This window comes from Frieseomelitta varia, unplaced genomic scaffold (assembly GCF_011392965.1).
Source record: "Frieseomelitta varia isolate USP_RPSP 00005682 unplaced genomic scaffold, Fvar_1.2 scaffold_215, whole genome shotgun sequence".
NCBI classification, from domain to species: Eukaryota; Metazoa; Arthropoda; class Insecta; order Hymenoptera; family Apidae; genus Frieseomelitta; species Frieseomelitta varia.
In genome coordinates, this window is record NW_025109917.1 from 1,317,665 (window position 1) to 1,337,146 (window position 19,482).

Genomic DNA, 19,482 nt, shown 5'->3' on the forward strand with positions numbered 1-19,482 from the left:
ATATCATTGTAAAATGTTTTGAAAATTGATAAAAACACGTGAAAGGTACGATTATTATAAATACGCAGCGTAAATTTCTTACGTTAGCCGTTACGTTAACGCCTAACGATCGAAGATTTGATTTTTCAATACCTTCGTTGGATTTCTTTATTTTCAATTTCATTCCGAGTAATGTAAACCCCAACTTTCCAACGTAAAAGTTATCCTCGACGAATTGTTCTCGAAAGAGGAGAGACAACCAAGGAGAAATATATATATATCGTATTTTCGTTCCATTGAAATATTACATTCTGGCGGGTGGTAATGTAACTCCTTCACAACTTCGAGACAGAGATCCATTTGAAAGCAACGGGAGAAGAGAGCCTTGCGCCAGGCTGCAACATCGCCGCAAAAATCATAACAATTACGGCGCTCCTCGCCGGAAGGAAGCGTCGTAATAACTTCTTACCTCGCGCAGCCTCGTAAAGATTAAAAAGGGGCGAGGAGGGAAGGGGTCAAGGTGAGATAAAGGAAAATTAATGGCAGACCTAAATCCGTGGCCGGTGAATCTCTCTATCTCTCTTTCTCTTTCTCTCTCTGTTCCAAGCTTCCCTCGCGAAGACCGGAAGAAAGAAGTCTCTTTCGTTTGAATAATGTTCGCGTAGATTTCGCGATAATTACCACGAGATGAACGAAAATAAAATGTAGTCGAGTTGTCCAGACGAATGAAAATTCGATTCATGCCAACTAAAACTATCGTTAGTTGAAAAATATTCCATTTGGAACAACGAGAAGTGATTGCAATTAAATATATTTAGAACAGATGAATATTGAATGCGTCAGACAGACACGTCGATTTTTAGGTGTTCTTTCTATCTAGCGAGCGTAATGCACATTTCACAAGGATCGAGGTACTTTTCCCTTGGAAAATGGAAAAATTCAGGTACCTGCGTAGCTCCATTGAAATCGACGCGAGTCGCCCGGGGGGCGACGAGATCGGCGCGAAGATCGGAGCAAACTTTCGAAACGTTTCGCCGTGCGTGGCGACGCGTTAAATTAACGTGCAGACGTTTCCATTAATAAAACAGAGACTGTACGGTGACTCTCGCGTCGAACGAACCACATACGCGATTACGTAATCGAGAATTGGCGATTTTACGAGGACCGCGTTCGAAGGACCGGTTTCCATCGTGCTGGTTTCTCTACCTGACGGATTAAGGAAAGTTCAAAAGTTGTGAATGAACGACGTTGCAAGATCCCTAGGAACTCGCAACATTGCATAGGAGAACGCTCGAGAATTATTTCAGACGCTAAATCTTTCCTTTGGCACTAAATCTGCCAGCGCTTTATGTATACCTATTCCTATCATAACCGATCAAAGGTCCTCTTACAAAAATAGTGCAACTGTCAATTTAATGTAGGCAACAGTGTAACTTTCTTTTTAGACAAGAGAAGAAATTATACATTTTCATCCTTTTTATACGAGAGTTAAATGAACGAAACAAGTGACAATGAATGCAGAATGTGAAAAATGGAATTTTTATACCGGTTGGTACGTTTAGTGTTAAACTCGCAACATTGTACAGGAGAACGTTCCAAAATTATTTCAGAGACGCTCCTAAATTTAGACATTTAGAAAAAGATACAATACTACGTTCTTATAAATATATACTACTCGAGTGGATTTTCAAAAGAAGCTCGTGTCTGAATAAACGAGCGGCAATAGCCACGCGAATCACGTACCATGCCCTCGTCTATCGAGGTGTCTTCCTCGAAGTAGCACTCGTCAGGCTCATCCGGTGTCAGAGCGGTAGGAGTTTCCGGTGACTCCTCCTTAATGTCCTGCCTCCTCATCCAGTCCATCCTTCAACCTTTTTCGTGCCTTTGGCGACCGAACAGGTTGATGCTTCCTCTCCACGGATGATGTTTCCTTCCTCGTTCCCAACGCGAGATCACATTTCTCTTCACGAATTCGATCGTACGCGGAGAACACCGCACGCGAGAATCAACCGACTACGACGACGACGACAACGACCGCTTTTCCTTATCGTTTATCAAGAACCACGCTCCGATTGCGCGACCAGCCTCTCCGCCAGCGGCTGTCGCTGATATTTGTCAAATGTCAGAGTCTTTTCCACTCGACTGTGTGTAACGTATCCGTGGCGCTACCAATCAAGCTGCTCCAAGCTCCGATATATCGTTCTGCTATGCACACGTGCACAAATCGCGCGATTACGTATATATATATAGATATTCTTCGATAACGACAAACTCCAAAAAGCTCAGTACACTGTACGTCTCACTGATTTCATCGGAAGACTCTCAAAACGATTTATAATAAAAAAAAAAAGGATCGTTGGAAGCAAGTTTTTGGAAGTTTGGACAGAAACTTTGACACGATGGCTCGGCGGAGAAGAGAATCCTCCAGTTGGCAGGCCAGTCACGAGGGAAACTGGGCTGGGGCTAGGTCTCGCGGCACGACACACTCCTATCGAGAGTAAAAACTCGCAGAGCTGAATATCGAGAGAAGAGAGCGCGTCGTTAATAAACGTCCGCGTACCGGCGAACGAGGAGATGATTGCGAGCGAGAGACGGACGCGCGCGCAGTCTCGCGTGTGCACACGAGCGAGCCACGGCGGCGGTGCAGCTGCAACTGTGTGTGCAGGCCGGGAATGCTGGAGGTGGTATGGAGGCGGCTTGGTGGGCGCACTCTGTCTCGTCCCTGCTGCCGCCGTCTCCCTTCTCTCTCTCTCATTCTCTCTCTCTCTCTCTCCGTGGAAACTTTCTCTCTTGTATCCCCGAAAGCCTCATGCTTCGTCGCTCACTCTCGCTCTTTTCACCGAATCATTCGTCCCTCTCCCTCGTGCTCTTCCTACCAACTATTCCCACCCTCTTTCTCTCGTCGTTCTTTCCCGGTTACTCATAGCCACATCATATTTCCCGTCCCCCTCCGACGATTCGTCGGACCTAGCGTTTATCTTCCTCTCGTTCCAGCTTCTCTCTCTCTCTCTTTCCCTCTTTCTCCCTTTAATTTCTTCTTTCTCCTCCTGCCAGTTTCGTCGTCTCTTCTTGGTTCCGCTTTAGAACGTTCCTCCAGCGACCTCTCTCCTCGCCGTGCGCGGCACGCTATTCCCTTGCGCTATCTTCCTCTCGCCCTTTGTCGCTCCAGCGCGTTTTCCCTCTTCGTTTCCTTCGTTTCTGTTTCTTTGCCAGCGCTCGCCCCCTCGCTCGATCATTCTCTCTCTCTCTCTCTCTCTCTCTCTCTCTCTCTCTCTCTCTCTCTCTCTGTTCTTTCAGCAGCCTCGTCGTATATATTATACCGCGACCAAGCTGTCCTCTTTATATTTCGTACAGCTTCCCTCCCGGCGCTCGCACGCTCTAGCCGTCGCTCTAGCCTCCACTCTATTTCCCTCGTCTACCACCACTTCCACCATTCCTCCGCCGCTATTCTTCCGCGCTTCTGCTTGACCTCCCTTTCCTTCGCCGCGTTTCCCATCCTCCCCTTGCTCGCTGCGGCTCTCCCTTTTTCCACAGGGATAGGGAAAAGGGAACGAAAAACGGCAACTATCTCCCGTCGGCTGGACAGAGCCGTGCAGAAAGAGGAAAAGAGAGGAGAGAGAGACGCAGGGTGAAGAAGAGAGAGGAGAAAAGAAGAGTACACGCGTAACGAGGGTGGCTACGAATAATTCTCTATCTCTCTCTTCTTCTCTCGCTCACTTCTCAGTCGGTATACAGTTCGTTCTCTGTTCAGGAGCCGCATCCCTGTTTCGTTTCACCTCGTCCCGCTCCTGGGGTCCTTCCTCCTCCTCCTCCGCCGCCATCCGGGAATTGTCCGTCTCTGTTCTCCCTCTCCGCAGTTCCATGACCCCTTCCCTTTCGCCGTGGAGTTGCCGCGAGTTCAGGGACGATCCGTTTTCAGTCGAGACCCTGGATCTAACGCCCCGAGGGATACCAGAAATAGTGGAGGTTTTTCTTTCTTTCTTTCTTTTTTTTTTTTTTTTTTTTTTCCCCTAGCGCCAGGGATTTCATCTCTTCGCACTTGCACCCGCGCGCCATCTATCACACGGAGACTCGTACAAATTACCGATAAGAAAGAATCGTTCACGAGAAAAGGGGGGGCCCTGTTCCGACAACAGTGATATTATTTATGAGAGGTAGCAACCACTTCTTTATTGAAAGTGGTGAGGTTCGGTACTGGAATTCGTCCTGATTTTTGAACTTGTAGCTTTCGTTCAGCGAACCAAGAAATTTTTTGGTTCAGAGATGGAACGAATATACGAGGGGTATAAGATAATAAAATCATTAAGTAGTTGCAGTGAAGATTCCACATACACTGCTCACAAAAATTAGGGGACATCTCAAAATGAATATGAAACGATAAAAAGAAAAGAAGCATTTCATTCTGCTTTTTCTGGTTCTTTTGCTTTTCTAATGTTCTTGTTTAATAAGAAAAAATCAAATGCTCCTTGCAATATCTCCTAATTTTTGTGAACAGTATACTTGTTAGCGTACATTGATGATTAAATTTGTATCATTTGTATTATATTATGTTCAAAAATATCTTGTAGAAATTTCACATACACTGCTCACAAAAATTAGGGGACATCCAAAAATGAATATGAAACGATAAAAAAAAAAAAGCATTTCATTCTGCTTTTTTGATGTTCTTGTTTAATAAGAAAAAGTCAAATGCTTCTTGCAATATTCCTAATTTTTGTGAGCAGTATACTTTTTAGCATACATTGATGATTAAATTTGTATCATCTGTATTATATTACGTTCAAAAATATCTTGTAGAAATTCTTTATTTTCTGTGTTTCTTTTCGATATTTGTATCATGACAGTTTCCTTGATTTCGTAGCATCGCATTAAACAAGTTGAAAAAACGATGGATTCACCATCGAGGAGGTTTGAACGGCAATTGAAAAAGAGGAGCCCACTCGAGGATAATAAAACAGAGTGGTCGACGACGATTCGAGTAATCGATAATTCAGTTCCATCACGCGAATTCGTGAAATAATACATACTATGCGAGCCATGTCCCTGTAAATCACGCGCCGTTGAGTCGCAATGAGCCGCGGTACATCCCTGAGCTAGGTACCATCGAGATAAAGAGAGAGGGACGATGAAAATGGCAAGTATGCCACGATAAGAACAAGACAAGGAGAAAAGGAGCAAACTCGATGGGGCTAGGGCACTTGAAGAAGCGAAATATCTTGAAAGAACACGTACACACACACACACACACACACAGGACGAATAGGAGCGACTAGCGAATATATTTCGTTCTAAACGTTGCTCATCAATGTCTCTCAATCGTGTTAAATGTTAAATGTTAAATCCATCACTAGCACTTGAAAAATTAAAGAAAGCAAATTGATATTACTCACTGTGCAACGGGTGAATTTTGCAAGACCGAAACTATCGAATTGTGCGACTTTTTTTAACATAAAATATATGTCTGAGAAAATGAGCGGCGAGAGGTGAAAAGAGAAGATTGATGAAAGAGGGAAGGGCAGTGGCCCCCGGTTAGTGACGGCACTGGAGTGAACCGCGAGAGAAAGGGACAGACCAAGGGAGAGACACGTGATGCTGGGACGTGTGTTAGTCATGGGTTGCCCATGGCAACCCACGCGGCTAATGTACGCGGGTACAGGCCCGCGCTCGTTCAGGATAACGCTGCTTGTATACGCGCGGAGAGAACGTACGTACAGTATATACATATATATATATATATATGTATACGTAACTCTCCCTGTAGGTTGTACTACTACGTACTACTACGGCCGCGTACAATGGAAAACGGGAGGTCAGGTTCGTGTGCGTCCACACACGTGGCCGAGTTAATTGATTTCGCCTCGGCGTTCGTTGGCCACGATGTTGCCATTCGATCGGGCCACGACGCAATGAAACCGCGTTATCGTCGTCTACGTGCCGCTGCTGCTTCACGTCGCCGGCATCCTGACCACCGTCGAACCGCGCATCCTTCGACGCTAGAATCCTCCACTTCCTATCTACGCGCATATGCTTGTACACCGCGCAGACATCGGCAGATGAAACGTAGCGTGCAATATCGAGACTGGCACTGAACTGGAAAACGACGCTCGCGTTCTCATGCTCTTCTGTGTTTATGTGTGTGTCCGCTCGTGGTTTTCTTCTTTTCCTTTTTCTCTCTCTCTCGAATCTTTCGACCGTGATGACGGTACCTGGCCATTCGGATATGTTATCGATATCGAAATATCATGGCGCCGATTTCATTGTTGTTCCCCATTGCCAATCGCGATTCCAATTTCGTTTTCGTCTGTTTACGTTTCGCCTGTCCCTTCGATACAATTTACATTAACGTGACTTTAATCTGCGGGTATTTCTGCGAAGGTGATTCGAATAATGGAGCCTAGATAGAATATTAAACAATATGGGGATTGTATTGAATACTTTATTGTATTTTATTCTAATCCGCGGATGTTCATGCGGTTTTATATTTCTGTCGAGATGAATCGAAAAATGGTGCCTAGGTAGAATATTAAATACTGTGGGAATTATCATACATTAGTTTATTTCAATCTGCGATTTTATATTTCTGCGATTCGAAAAATGGAGCCTAGATAGAGTATTAAATAATATGGGGACTATATTAAATACTTAATTTTATTTTAATCTGCGGATGTTCGTGTAATTTTATATTTATATCTGTGTGATTTGATAAATGTAGTCTAAGTAGAATATTAAATACTATGAGAACTATTATAGTTTATTTTATTTTAAAAATACCATGGAAACTATTATACTTTATTTTATCTACGAATATTTATCCGATTTTATATTTCTGCGAGGGTGATTCGAAAAATGGAGCCTAGAATATTAAATACTATGAGAACTATTATAGTTTATTTTATTTTAAAAATACCATGGAAACTATTATACTTTATTTTATCTACGAATATTTATCCGATTTTATATTTCTGCGAGGGTGATTCGAAAAATGGAGCCTAGAATATTAAATACTATGAGAACTATTATAGTTTATTTTATTTTAAAAATACCATGGAAACTATTATACTTTATTTTATCTGCGGATAATTATCCGATTTTATATTTCTGATGATTCGAAGAATGGAGCCTAGGTAGAATATTAAATACTATGAGAACTATTATAGTTTATTTTATTTTAATCTGCGGATCGTGTAATTTTATATTTCTGTGAAGGTGTGATTCGAAAAACGTAGCCTAGAATATTAAATACCATGAGAACTATTATAATAGTAATAATATAACAATACAATATATGGAAATTATCATCATAGCCATGTGATTTCATACTTCTGTGAAGACGATTCGAAAAATGGAGGCCAGGCAGACTATTAAACACCTATCATGGCAATTATTATGTACCTTATATATTTTACACATTTGCATCGCATTTCTGCAATATTTCGCAAACGCATGAAAATCCGCAGCTTAACACTAACGTTTATAAACTTCTCTAATAGTACGTAACACGTTCGAATAATGGAGATCCAAGGGCAGAGGGTTATAACGTTGCATATCGGATCGGCGCGAAAGCCAGGAGGATTTGCATAAATGTCCGCTCGCTCCTTTGTTCGCCCATCGTCCACAGTGTGTTTAATCACGTGCCGTGTTAGGAGTAATTATCCACGGGACAGAGAATCAAGCTCGCGCTTGATTTTAACACGCGAAGAATTCGGTCTAGCCAACCGGGAGAATGCAGTCGTACAGGGCCCCCCCTCGGATGCATCCTGGCGCAATCGTGCTGTGTGCACCAATTAACAGCGCTCCGCGCCGTAATCTCGGATACCACGGTGCATACAAAATGCATTCTACGCACACGCTCTCGCGCTGGACACGGACGATCGTTATCGCTTGATTATCGGTCGTTGAGCGATATAGCGGTTCTCCAAGGATGGTAAGACTCCTGATAATTCAACCAACCGCGATATCGGTTTCAGAAAACGAGAATCGTTCCTCTGCTTACGTCAACGTCAACTGTTTCGCGGTGGGAAGGAAATTTTGAATATTGTACTTTCTTCTAGTTTCTAGACACACATGAATTACGAATTTTCCTGTGACAATTTAACGACTGTTACTCAAAACTTCTTTCGTTGGCTCTTTTTCAATGGGAAAAGAAAAAATATCAGTGGATAACAAACTGTAAAGTAGACGAGATCGAAGGAAAATGTGACATACACCAAGCGTGAAGACTATTTTAACGAGTTGAGAAAGAAATTCTTTCCGCTTAATCTAGTCTGAAATTGTGCAACCTTTCGTTCCTTCTCGTTGGTTAACTAATTATTTCACTTCCATTGAAGGTTGTGAAAACATTCCAAAAAGGAAAGATTTTTATCACAAGGAAACTGTATGATCGATGATTTTTCGCTCACGTAGCAAGAGCACGTTTGTAAGTGGATTCAGACACCACGTGTTTGGCAGAAATTCTATTGTAAGTATTATATTCTACTATATATAGTTTGTCTGTAACGTTGTCTGCATCGAGAATACGTAATGTAGATACAAACATAGCACACAGACGTGTTAGGCAGTCCAATAAATCCTGTCGAAAACAGAAACCAAGATCATGTCCTTTCCTCATCTTTCCGTATCGCTTCATTTTAACACGAAATTCTCACATTTAATATTAATAGCTACCAAACGATCTAAATTATTAAGAATAATAATTAATATTATTTCATAGAGATACATTATACAGTCCAATAAATTCTATCAAAAACAGAAACTAAAATCACGTTTCTTTTTCGTCTACACGAAAATAAATTTAAACACATGTTTAAACTAGCTACCAAACGATCTAAATTACCAAGAATATATTATAACAATTAATATTACTTACGATCGACTTTATAATCAAACTAATCTAAATGATTAAGAACAGTCATCACAACTAATATTACTTCTTATTTCTTCTAACAAATAGCATTGTTTCTTACTCAGAAATAGGAGCCGTTATAATATTAAATCAATTTACCAAAGCGAACCAACTCGATCTGATCCAATTCTCACGAACTCGGTGTTAAGAAAAATGTCATCATATTATCGCGAGCGATTATCGCGTCCGCGTGACACCTACAAGGAACAACGAGACCGTTCCGCGTCGTTGCATTATCCTGAAAACGCAACCAGGCCACACGAACGCACGTGCGCGCGTGTACACGCGCAGAGCAACGAACCGCCACGCAAACGAGCGATGCAACGCGATCGGAGCGAAGAAAGGAAACGCGAAACGGGACACGGAGCGAGCAATTGTGCATTAAATCGAAACAGGCCACGAGCGAAGCGTTCCCGTGGCATTATGCCCGAGCGTTCCATGCAGTTCGCGTACGTTCGAGGCTTGTTCTCGCACGTATTCGCGCGTTAATGCACGCGCGCGCGCGCCATAATCAGACTGCGGACACTTCGATATTCACACGAGAGGTTTGGAGCACACGAAATATACTGGGTGTCCTAAGTGATAGTATAATAGTGTGAAAAAATAAGACAAAAATAAAGAAAATAAAATTTCTTCGTTGGAAGCTTTGTTTTCGAGAAAATCGGCTTTGAATATTCTTCGAATACGCGTGCACTTAGGTTCGAGAGTTTGTCGAGAAACTTTGTTACATCAAAACCAGCTGAATTCTACACCAAGGTTTATTAAGAAGCTGAATGATAAGTAGTTATAAATAATCATAGTGAATACATCATAGATTAGGACATAATCGTTGTTTGTTTCATTGATAAATTATTTACGACACAACGCAACTTGGTTCAATGAAAATCTTTAACTGTTGAACAGCGAATTTTTTTATTTCATAATATCGTCCAGTTAGAGTTAAAAATTTTAGTCTGATGTTTAACCACGACGTCGAACATTTTTTAGTCGGCGATATTCATTTTATTCGTAGCATCGTGCCTCCTCTAATCTCCGGTTACAGATGACCCATGTGTTAAGGGGGTTAGGTTTAGGCTAGGTTTATTATTAATAATAATAATTATTATTATTTATTATTGACGATATATTATTGTTACTTTATTTTTATCACTTCAAAATGGTGCCAGTTTTAAAATTTTCGAAATTTCGCTGTTTCCGTGGTTTATGCAATAGCCATATTTATATTGATTAAGATGCATATATGTTGGTCTTTTAATTTCAAATAACCAGGCAGACCAGAATCACGTCAACCATTCGAACCCGTTTTGAAAAACATACTTCACCTAAGGCTATACAATTTCCACAACTTTCATTAATTTCGTTAAAAAAAGAAAATTGCAAATACTTTTTGAACATGAATAAATCTGTGTGCAAAAACTGCATACCAAAATGTATCATGGTTTCCTTAGAAAAAAAGTCCCAAAGAAGTCGATTTCTTTCAAGCCGGATTACCAGAAATACCCCCTCAATGGATGGAACGAATCGATCTTCGCGAGATCTCCTCGAAATCTCGATTCGCAAGTTGGTAAAATCGGTGAGTCTGGATATATACGCGTAAGTCACGATCGTCGGTGTTCAGAACGGAACGACACGCTGCCCGTTAAACCCCACCAACGCTGCCCCGGGGACGAGTTGAATGCACCTAGAGAAGCTCGAGCGGCGTTTCTTGAACGATCCTCTCGGTCTCGGTCCGGCCATCGCGCGTGGGAGTTTACAAGAAATTCGTGGCCCGGACGAGATAGTCGTGAACGGGAACAACGTATCGAAATCTCCGGGCTCTTCTCACGAAGCAGCGTGTAAGCTCGTGCGCCTCCACGTTCCATCGCGACAAACTCGCAACAGGCCGTTTCGCGCGTAACTTCCGCTAACGTGCTTCCTAGGTTCGTCTCGCTTTGGATCGTTGGCCGGTGCCGTTCTCGCCAACGATCCGCGCCGATGCATCCCCCGATATCGACAATATGGCGGACGCAGAGTTGCGTGCAGTGTGGTAGAGGAATCTCGAGATAGAGATCGGAATTTTCGGATTAGAGCGAGGAACAAGAATGGCTCGATGAACGTTGAATTTGAGGTTGTCGGACTTTTTTTTCTGGGAGTTACGTCACGTGGATATATATACATATACACACACACAATGACAGTTAACAAAGATAACATTCTGTTAGAAGGTTCGAGAAGTTCTGTCACTCTGTCTTGTATAATTAAATGGAGCTATACTGTTATTTGTTAATAATCTTGTCTTACGATTACTTTCTCGGTAAATGTTAGTTATTATAACACGTTACAATATGTTATATCATATGTTATACATATGTTATATATATATATATATATATATAAAAGTTCTATCTTACATATTTATGTTATATTTATGTTTTATATATATATATATATAAATTATATATATATATATTATATTTATATTTATATATATACATTATTAATGTTAAATATAATATTAAATAATATTAAAACATTATTATTAATTATTAATATATTAAACAAATATTAATGTTATATATTTAAAAGTTCTGTCTCGTATAACTAAATGGAACTATACTGTTATTTATTAATCCCTTGCTTTACGATTCTCTTCTTAGGCTTCATTATAAACAATAGTTATTACAACGCCTCATAACAGGTTTGTTAGTTTTATTATAACACGTTATATCGAGTTACACTCGAATATAAAGCATTGCGAACGTTATATATAATTAATATTTATCAATCGTCAGAATCAACACTGAAAATTGAAATTTGCATCCCACAGGGTCGCAATTTGTTTTTTTTTTTCTTTCAAATCGACGCCGATCTCTACAATTCTTAGCTCAATTATAACTAAAAATGGTTAACGATCGATATTTCGAGTTACATACCTGCCAGTATTTCATTCCTAAACATTAATTTCCTGTTTAATCTACCCTCGAGCCAAAAATACTCGATCAACGTCGATGTGAAACGACTTGTTCGCGTACTTATTCTGAAAAGTGAACCAGCAATTGCACTCTCCACTCGCGAGAAAAAAGAAAAAAAATTACAAAGTTCCGGAGAGCTGACGTTGACAAATCCGACGAGTTCGTTTCGTCGTTGCGAATTGTATGGAGGAGTTCTCGACCAGGAGGAGGAGAAGGAGGAAGGGAAAAAATGCGTGGTTAATTTTTTAACAGAATTCCGGTACCGTAACCAGCGCGACTGTTGCGTGGTGCTAAGCAACCCGTGGCCAGAGTTTCGAACCTTTGAAGTCGTCGGCTGACGCAAGAGGCAAAAGTTCATCTCGGAAGATTTACATCTCGCGCCACGCAGTGGGAAGGGGCAAGGTATGAAGCAACCGCCGCAGTGAGAGAGAGAGAGAGAGAGAGAGAGAGAGAGAGAGAGAGAGAGAGAGGTAGTAAAGAAATAAACGCCGCACGAAGTTACCGAGGCCAAAAGGGTGCCTGGGAAGCGGAGACTATCTCACGACTGGACCTTGGCGTTCTTTCAGGATTCCCTCGCCATCGGCTAAACGAGAAACCCAACGAGACGGGTGAAAATTAAAGAAAACGACTGACGACGTGTTGCAGCACTTTCCAACCCAGGGTAAATGTAATTGAAACTAATTGACGATGTTTTCAAATCAATTTCAAGTCGGATCTTCAGCTCTCGTTCGAGTTCTTGTGACTTTCCAAAAATTAATCTCTCCGACACTAACACATGCGTGTGAGTTTGATCTGTTTTTTTTTTTTTTTTTTTTTGTCACGCACGTCGAGAACTTCTTGTCCCAAAATTGCAAGTATTTCCTCAGTTTTAAGTATATTTAAGTAAAAAAAAAAAAATGGGCAAAACGAATGATCAATTTATTACCTCTCAATAATTTCTATCCAGTGATATCGTACCGACGAGTTCTGAGAAAGAAAGCGACGAATTATTGTATACGGTTTGGTCGCTCGTTATGGTCCGCAATCAGTTGCCAGCGCAAGTGGTTAATTAAAATTATTCTAAGTGAGAAGGAATTAAAATCTGTTGGAATGAAAATTCATTCACTAGAAAATTTCTCAACAATGAAAATAAAAAACTTGTCGTATGACGGCATTGATAATACTTTAATTTTTTAATTGATTCTATGTATTAAAATAAATTGATTTTGATGAATTTTGATTGAGTTTTGATCAAATTTGCAATTGATTTGAAAGTTCTTTTAGTTTTTAAGCAGGAATATCGTTGATATTTGATAGATAAAATACCAGGCAAAATATACATAGTTAAGTTCGATGATTGTATTAATTTAAGAACGGAATTTGTAATATTAATTTTATTATTACAAGACAGATCGACTGCAGAATTTGCACAAATATATTGCAAACGATATGTAATTTTTCTACCATAATTAGGTTGAAACTAAAAAAATTTCTCAATAATTAACTCAGTGAATTCTCTTCAATCCTTGCAAAGACGAGTCTTTTAAAAATTCAAAGCGTCAACAGCCACAACGAACGAACAGAATCGAAGAAGAAAGTACAATTCCCAATTCGAATTTCAGACATGAATCGCAAGAAACTCAAAAATCCTATTGGACTAAAGTTGTTCAGACCATTCTCTACAGTCCTAGAATTATTTTGCACATTGAAAACGTTAAATCTCTCGTCCACGTAAAAAAGAATTTATTATTCTATCATTCTATCTTCAAGCACTTCTTGTTGCAAGAACAGAAAATAGCCGCGAAATTATGTACCGTCCCCGGGGAACGGTACGAACAAACGAACAAAGGTCGCATTTTTCGTTGCTCTTCTCGTTGTACGAGTTTACCGCCGAGTTTAACGAGATATCGATCCGTGAATATCGATAGCTTCGCCGCGGCTGAGAATTCCGCAGCAACGACAACGGACCGTGTCCTCGCGATTAAACGGAGCACATTGGCCGACCACGCCCAGTGAAATGCGCATGTGGGCCCGATTTAACCTCTCCTAGAATCGTCATACACGTTCGCCGACCTTTGTGCAGTTGTCGCGCGAGAGACTTACGCGATTGTTCCCCGCGAACCAAGTTTACTCCGAGTCGCGCTCGAATTTTTCCTCTGGTAAAAAAACTACGCTACGGCAAGACTGTCTGTTGAAACAGGCTGAATAATGCAAGTTACACGGTAGGAACATGCGTTTTGTTTCCTCGCTCGTTGGTGGGCGACAACGCTTGAAATCTGTGACGAGCCTCGAGGCTTGAAAAACTGAAATCGTCGAAGGACGAATACCTAACGCTAGAAAATGATCAGAGGCAATTTGTAATTTTCATCGAATATTTTTCTATACAGATATAAAACGGTGTATCTTTAGAAATTCAAATGGTTTCTCGTGTATAAAATGTATAAATAAAAGCTTTTGTATTTTATTGTATTTTACGCCACAATCTCTTGCGCTGGAATGACGTGCCATCTTTTATCCCAAAATTGCAGTATTTTCTCAGTTTAACCATCAAGTATAACCCAGGCAGAAATAATAAATTACAAACAAATAACAAATTTATTACTTCTTCTAGTAATTTCTATCCAGTGATATCGTTATCGACGAGGTCAACAAGAAAGCGACAAATTATTTGCAGTATACGATTTGGTCGCTCGTTATGGTCCGCGAACCAGTCGCCAGCGCAAGGGGTTAATGCCTCTGATGAAAATTCTATGCTTCAGTCCTTCGTAGTTACAGTGTTAACGCCACGTTATATCTGCACGATGCTCTCGGCGAGCCGCAAGAGGATTATTTAATTTTCGTATATCATGATACAACGTATAACGTTTTTTTTCTTTAATTGTCGAACAGTGCACTTTCCATCTCATAATATTGTCTTAGCTAAGATGTTCAAATTCCATCTCATAATATTATCTTATCTAAGATGTTCAAGCTTCTTTTCTTTCACTTCAATGTCTCTGATTTTAAAGAAAATTTTACGTTTCAATCGCCGGTAGTTCCAGTGTTGTAAAGAGAAAAATTTCCAGTTGTAGTTGTGCATGATACCTCGAAAATTTAAAATGAAATCGATCGACAGGCGAAATTTAAATACCGAGATTAAACCGACGCAGCTATCGCCAAGAAGATCTGAATTTTTGATACGCGAAATAGTTAGTCGGGACTAACTGGAGGGTGTAACGCGAGGAGAAGCGCCGGTATCGTTACCAGAGTCTCTCTATCCCGTTTCTGGATAAAGTGACGTTCCTGGAAACTAGGCGACGCCAATAGTCGAGGGAATTCCTTTCAACGAGCCAACAGAGAACAGCCGGCGCTCGCAGCATCGGCTCTAATTAGCGGTAATTAGAAGAAGCTTCTCGCGGACGGGCGCCACAAATTGAAACCGGCGTAAACCAATCTAGAGAATGCTGGCGCGAGGCAGGAGAACGCTCCAGCGAATCGAGTCAAACGAATTCGCCGACCGTTAATAAAATTGCGTTTTCGTTACGACGGACTAGACAGATTCTTTCCCCCTGTCACTCTGGTTTAATATTCCTTCAAGTTCTTTCTTTATCGTTAAAATTGTTTCACTAAAAAGTTTTATCGTAAAATTTTCAATTGTCGTGTAAAATTTTTTCACTGCAAAATTGTTTCACTGTAAAATTGTTTCGTTGGACCAGATCTTCTATATTTTCTATACCGATTACACCGGTCAAAGATTTATAACGAGTCGATTTTGAATAATTAAGGGCTGTTAATTTTTCTCGATTGATTCTAGCTTATGCCCTAAATATTCATAAAAGAAATAAAGTCAGTATAAAAAGAAAAAGAAACATAACTATCTAATTTTTATCTATTATTTATCAACCGATTTATCTTTCTTCTTTTCTAACAATATATTTCGTATGCTCGTGCATTTACTCAAATGAGGCCACTCGTTAAATTAACAAACTAACAAAACAAGTCTCTGTTATTTCTTTTTTTAGAGGAGTTACGAATTGAATGTACGTCGATTTGTCAAATAAAGCAGGTCTGAATTTAAGAATAGGTCAAATTTGACCGATTTCGATTATTTAGCCAATCAGATTTTAATCTCGATTATTAATCAGAGATAATTCAGCCAAAATGAATATATAACACGAAATCAGGACTCTTAAATATTATGTAAACCGATCTTAAATCTCTGGCAATACGAAACAAAATTTTTTACTGCTCCTCGGTGTTATAAAACGCAACGTGATGTGGTTACAACACGGTTATGAAGTGGAAATTTTTTTTTCCCATATATAAAAATCGTAATTGGACGCGAAAGTACAGCTTATAATTTGCAGTCGAGAAATGCAGATATTTTCTTCGAGTGTTGGAACTTATTAAACTGCTTAATTACGCGTGCAGATCGGTTATGTTCAACCAGACAGTGTGATATAATCGGCGAAGAGCCATAAACTCGAAAAACCATTATAACTTATAACCATTATTTTAATTATAATATATATTATATATATATTTTTTTTTAAATAAAATGATTTGAAATAAGTTATATACATAATTATATATATATATAATATATAATATATAAATTGTAAATTATAAATTATATACAGAAAATTATAAATTATTCGATCACTTTGGTAGTTCTAGTGTTAAAAAAAAAAAAAATTTCTTCGTTATTCCCTTGCATAAAAGTCCAACAAGATCACCTAACAACGAGAGGCACTATTATATAATTTTCGACAATTGCAATCGAGCAGGATCGCGATGTCGTCTCGAAAGAGGAAAGTCAACCAGTTTAACGACAGAGTGATAACGAAAATGTAGGCCGTTGCGACGATCGTCGAAGTTCGTCGAACCGAGAGTGTTCTGCGAGTCGTTGGCGTTCGTCAACGCCGATAGAATCCGCGTGCTAGATCTCGCGGCGATCTTGCGCAATTTTCAAGGAAACGCCATGTCGAGACGTTAATAAAAGGTTACCGGAAGAAGAAAAGCGGAAAGAAACGCGAGGCGTCTCGTGTAAATCGGCGAGAAAGATCTCGGAATGGGATCGATGGCATCTGTTGTTGGTTACGAGGATTAAGCATCGTTTCCCTTAGGCAAGAATTAGTTGCAAGAAATCTTCCTTCGACTTATTATTATAAAGCTTGGCAGCTTAATGATAAATATTATTAAACTCCTATTTGTGAGCTAAGTATTTTATATTGTTGTCGTATTTATTTTCATTGTATAACAACGATCCGAGCGCGTGTTTTGATTGATAATATTAATAAATTTATTATTTATTTATTTTTTTTTATTTAATTATTATAATATAATTAATATCTTCGAGTTGAGCCACTTCGAAAGTTTTTTTCCCGTTAGTCAATCGTTTCTGTTACCTATTCGAAATAATACCTCTATGGAATATATAATGGAACTCACGATGCCAGAAGCGACGACCAACTGACAAAAAAAAAAAATTGTCTCCATTTCCGTGAAATACAAAGCTTCTTAATAATTGAACGAAACGAAACATCTCGTCTTTTCCGTACCGTCGGAAACTCCGTTTCCGTGTTTCGTCTTGATTTTCTCGTACGGCACTTTCTCGTACGGCAGAAGGAAAGTCGTAACAGGTCCTTAAGGGCCGGCAGGAGGCACAAATCGGACCTGCACGATGCGCAGGAATGCGTCGAGATATTTCGCGAGTCCTGGGGTGGGAGGTGAAATTCCAACGAGTGGAGAAGACCGCGCTAAAGAAGAAGACGAAGAAGTAGAAGAAGAAGAAGAAGGACGGAAGAAAGAGATGAGCAAAAAGAGCGAACAAAAGAGGACAAGGAGGGAACGCGAACCGGGCTGACCGGGTACACAAATTGCCAGCGAGATGAAATCGCTTGTTCTCCGCCGCGCGTCTCACCCTCCAGAGGGGTAGAGAAGAAAAAAAGAAAATCTGTCCTCCGTGGATCGAATTCGATCGTCGCTCCCTTGATGAATTTCCACCGAGTTTCCTGGTTCTACGGCTCCTTGACTACGAAGTCGAGTCGAACGAGACTATTGAAAACTTCTCGTCCGGGCATCGAGTAGTGAAAGGCAGTTGCCGCGGCAATTATAGAAATCCGCTCGACAGCGTATTTTTCTGCGCTACCCGCCATCGTGATCGAAAGAAACCTTTGGTACTTCGTTGAAACTGAACGACAAATCTTGAAGAAGCAAAAGAAATCTGCTTTCGGAATCTATGTAGTCTAGTTATTACGTACAGTTGTGGAGATTTCATGAAGTACTTATTGTGGTAATTATTGTCGCTACGTGGCAATCAAATCATGGTTTGTCAAATTTGAACGAAATTTATACGTTTCCTTGAAAATTTACCTTCAAAAAAGATTTTACTAACTAGGAATATCTTATTCTCGGCGATAGCTGCAAGTTGCCAATAAACTGGACTACGTTGTGACACTTTCATTAACGCGGCAAACAAACGAAGAGCAACGCCAAAGAGCTTAATCCGGGACAATGCCTGCGCCCTCGACAAAGGGGAACCGGAGCTGGTCTTCTGAGCAAAGACCTCTTCCCGCGAAGAAGACTCATCTCGCGAAGAATCCTAGTTTCACGGCGTTAGAAAGCTCGTCCCGGGTCGCGTTGTTTCAACCTCCCCTCGCCGGAGGGGGTGGGGTAGGGGGTTAATTCTCTCAAGTGGACAAAGAACAGCTCGCTTTCTCATTATCTTAAAAACTACTCCTCACTGCGTTCCTCTTGTCTCCAACGCGAACGAACGAACGAACGAACGAACGAACGAACGAACGAACGTTCTGCCAGCTCGATCCCGTTTGCTATTCGTCGTCAGGGTTTGGTCCGCGAATTCTATCCGCGGCGGTGAGAATCCGTCCGGAAAAAGAGGTCGGGACACGACAAAGGGTTTCTAATGGACGGCCGGGCACCCAGAGGACGCCTTATAAGGCGAACATCTCGGGAAGGTGGCTCGCACAGCCTCCTTTTGGTCTCTCTCTCTCTCTTTCTCTCTCTCTCTCTCTCTCTCTCTCTCCTCTCCTACACCCTTTTCCCTCTTTCTCTCACGAGTATCTCGTGGCGACTTGTGCGAGCGGTCACAAGGCGCCTCACCGTAGCCGGATTTAGACCGAAAAAGAAACACCGAGAGTTTCGGGGAAGACGACGACAAAGACGACCGAGCACACACCGAGCCACCGCTGCGATCGTGACCGGGCCCCGCTGCCCCCTTTGATCCACCGATCGATACCACCACAGCCAGATCCAGCCCCCCTTTTACTCTGCATTTTGCCCCGAAACGATCGTGTAACCGGGAGTATACCGATAGCTTCTTCTTCGAAGATCTGCCGAATTTCGGCTCCTCTCCTTCTTTCCACGTTTTTCGTTTTTTTTGTTTTTTGACACTTTCCTTTTTGAGTTTCTTTAGTTATATTGACAGCAAAAGAACTACCAAACCGGTCGAAATATCCCGACGGGTTTCGGTAATTTTTCTTTAAGATTATTTTATATAATTTTTAATGAGATGTTATGGTTATATTTCTCTGTTTGTTTATTTTCAAATGTTTCAATTGTTAATTGTCTAATCTAACGTATACCCAAATCATACCAAGACTCCGAGTTATAAAGTCAGCTTTAGATGAAAAAATATGGATCAATATTTTTTTGTTCATTTACGCAAAGACT

At 40.7% G+C, this 19,482-nt stretch overlaps 1 protein-coding gene across 3 annotated transcripts in view; it reads right to left on the reverse strand.

Moving 5' to 3' along the window:
• Nucleotides 1-19,482, reverse strand: part of LOC122527361 (amyloid beta A4 precursor protein-binding family B member 1-interacting protein) — a 223,836-nt gene that overhangs the window by 92,947 nt on the left and 111,407 nt on the right. The window contains exon 1 of one of the 3 annotated variants that reach the window (XM_043651471.1): nt 1,723-2,636. The exons of the other annotated variants lie outside the window; for them this stretch is intronic. Coding sequence (XP_043507406.1) covers nt 1,723-1,842 — 120 coding nt within the window. The 5' untranslated portion in view covers nt 1,843-2,636. Of the gene's footprint in view, nt 1-1,722; nt 2,637-19,482 lie in introns of those variants that run through there. 3 annotated transcript variants of the gene reach the window in all.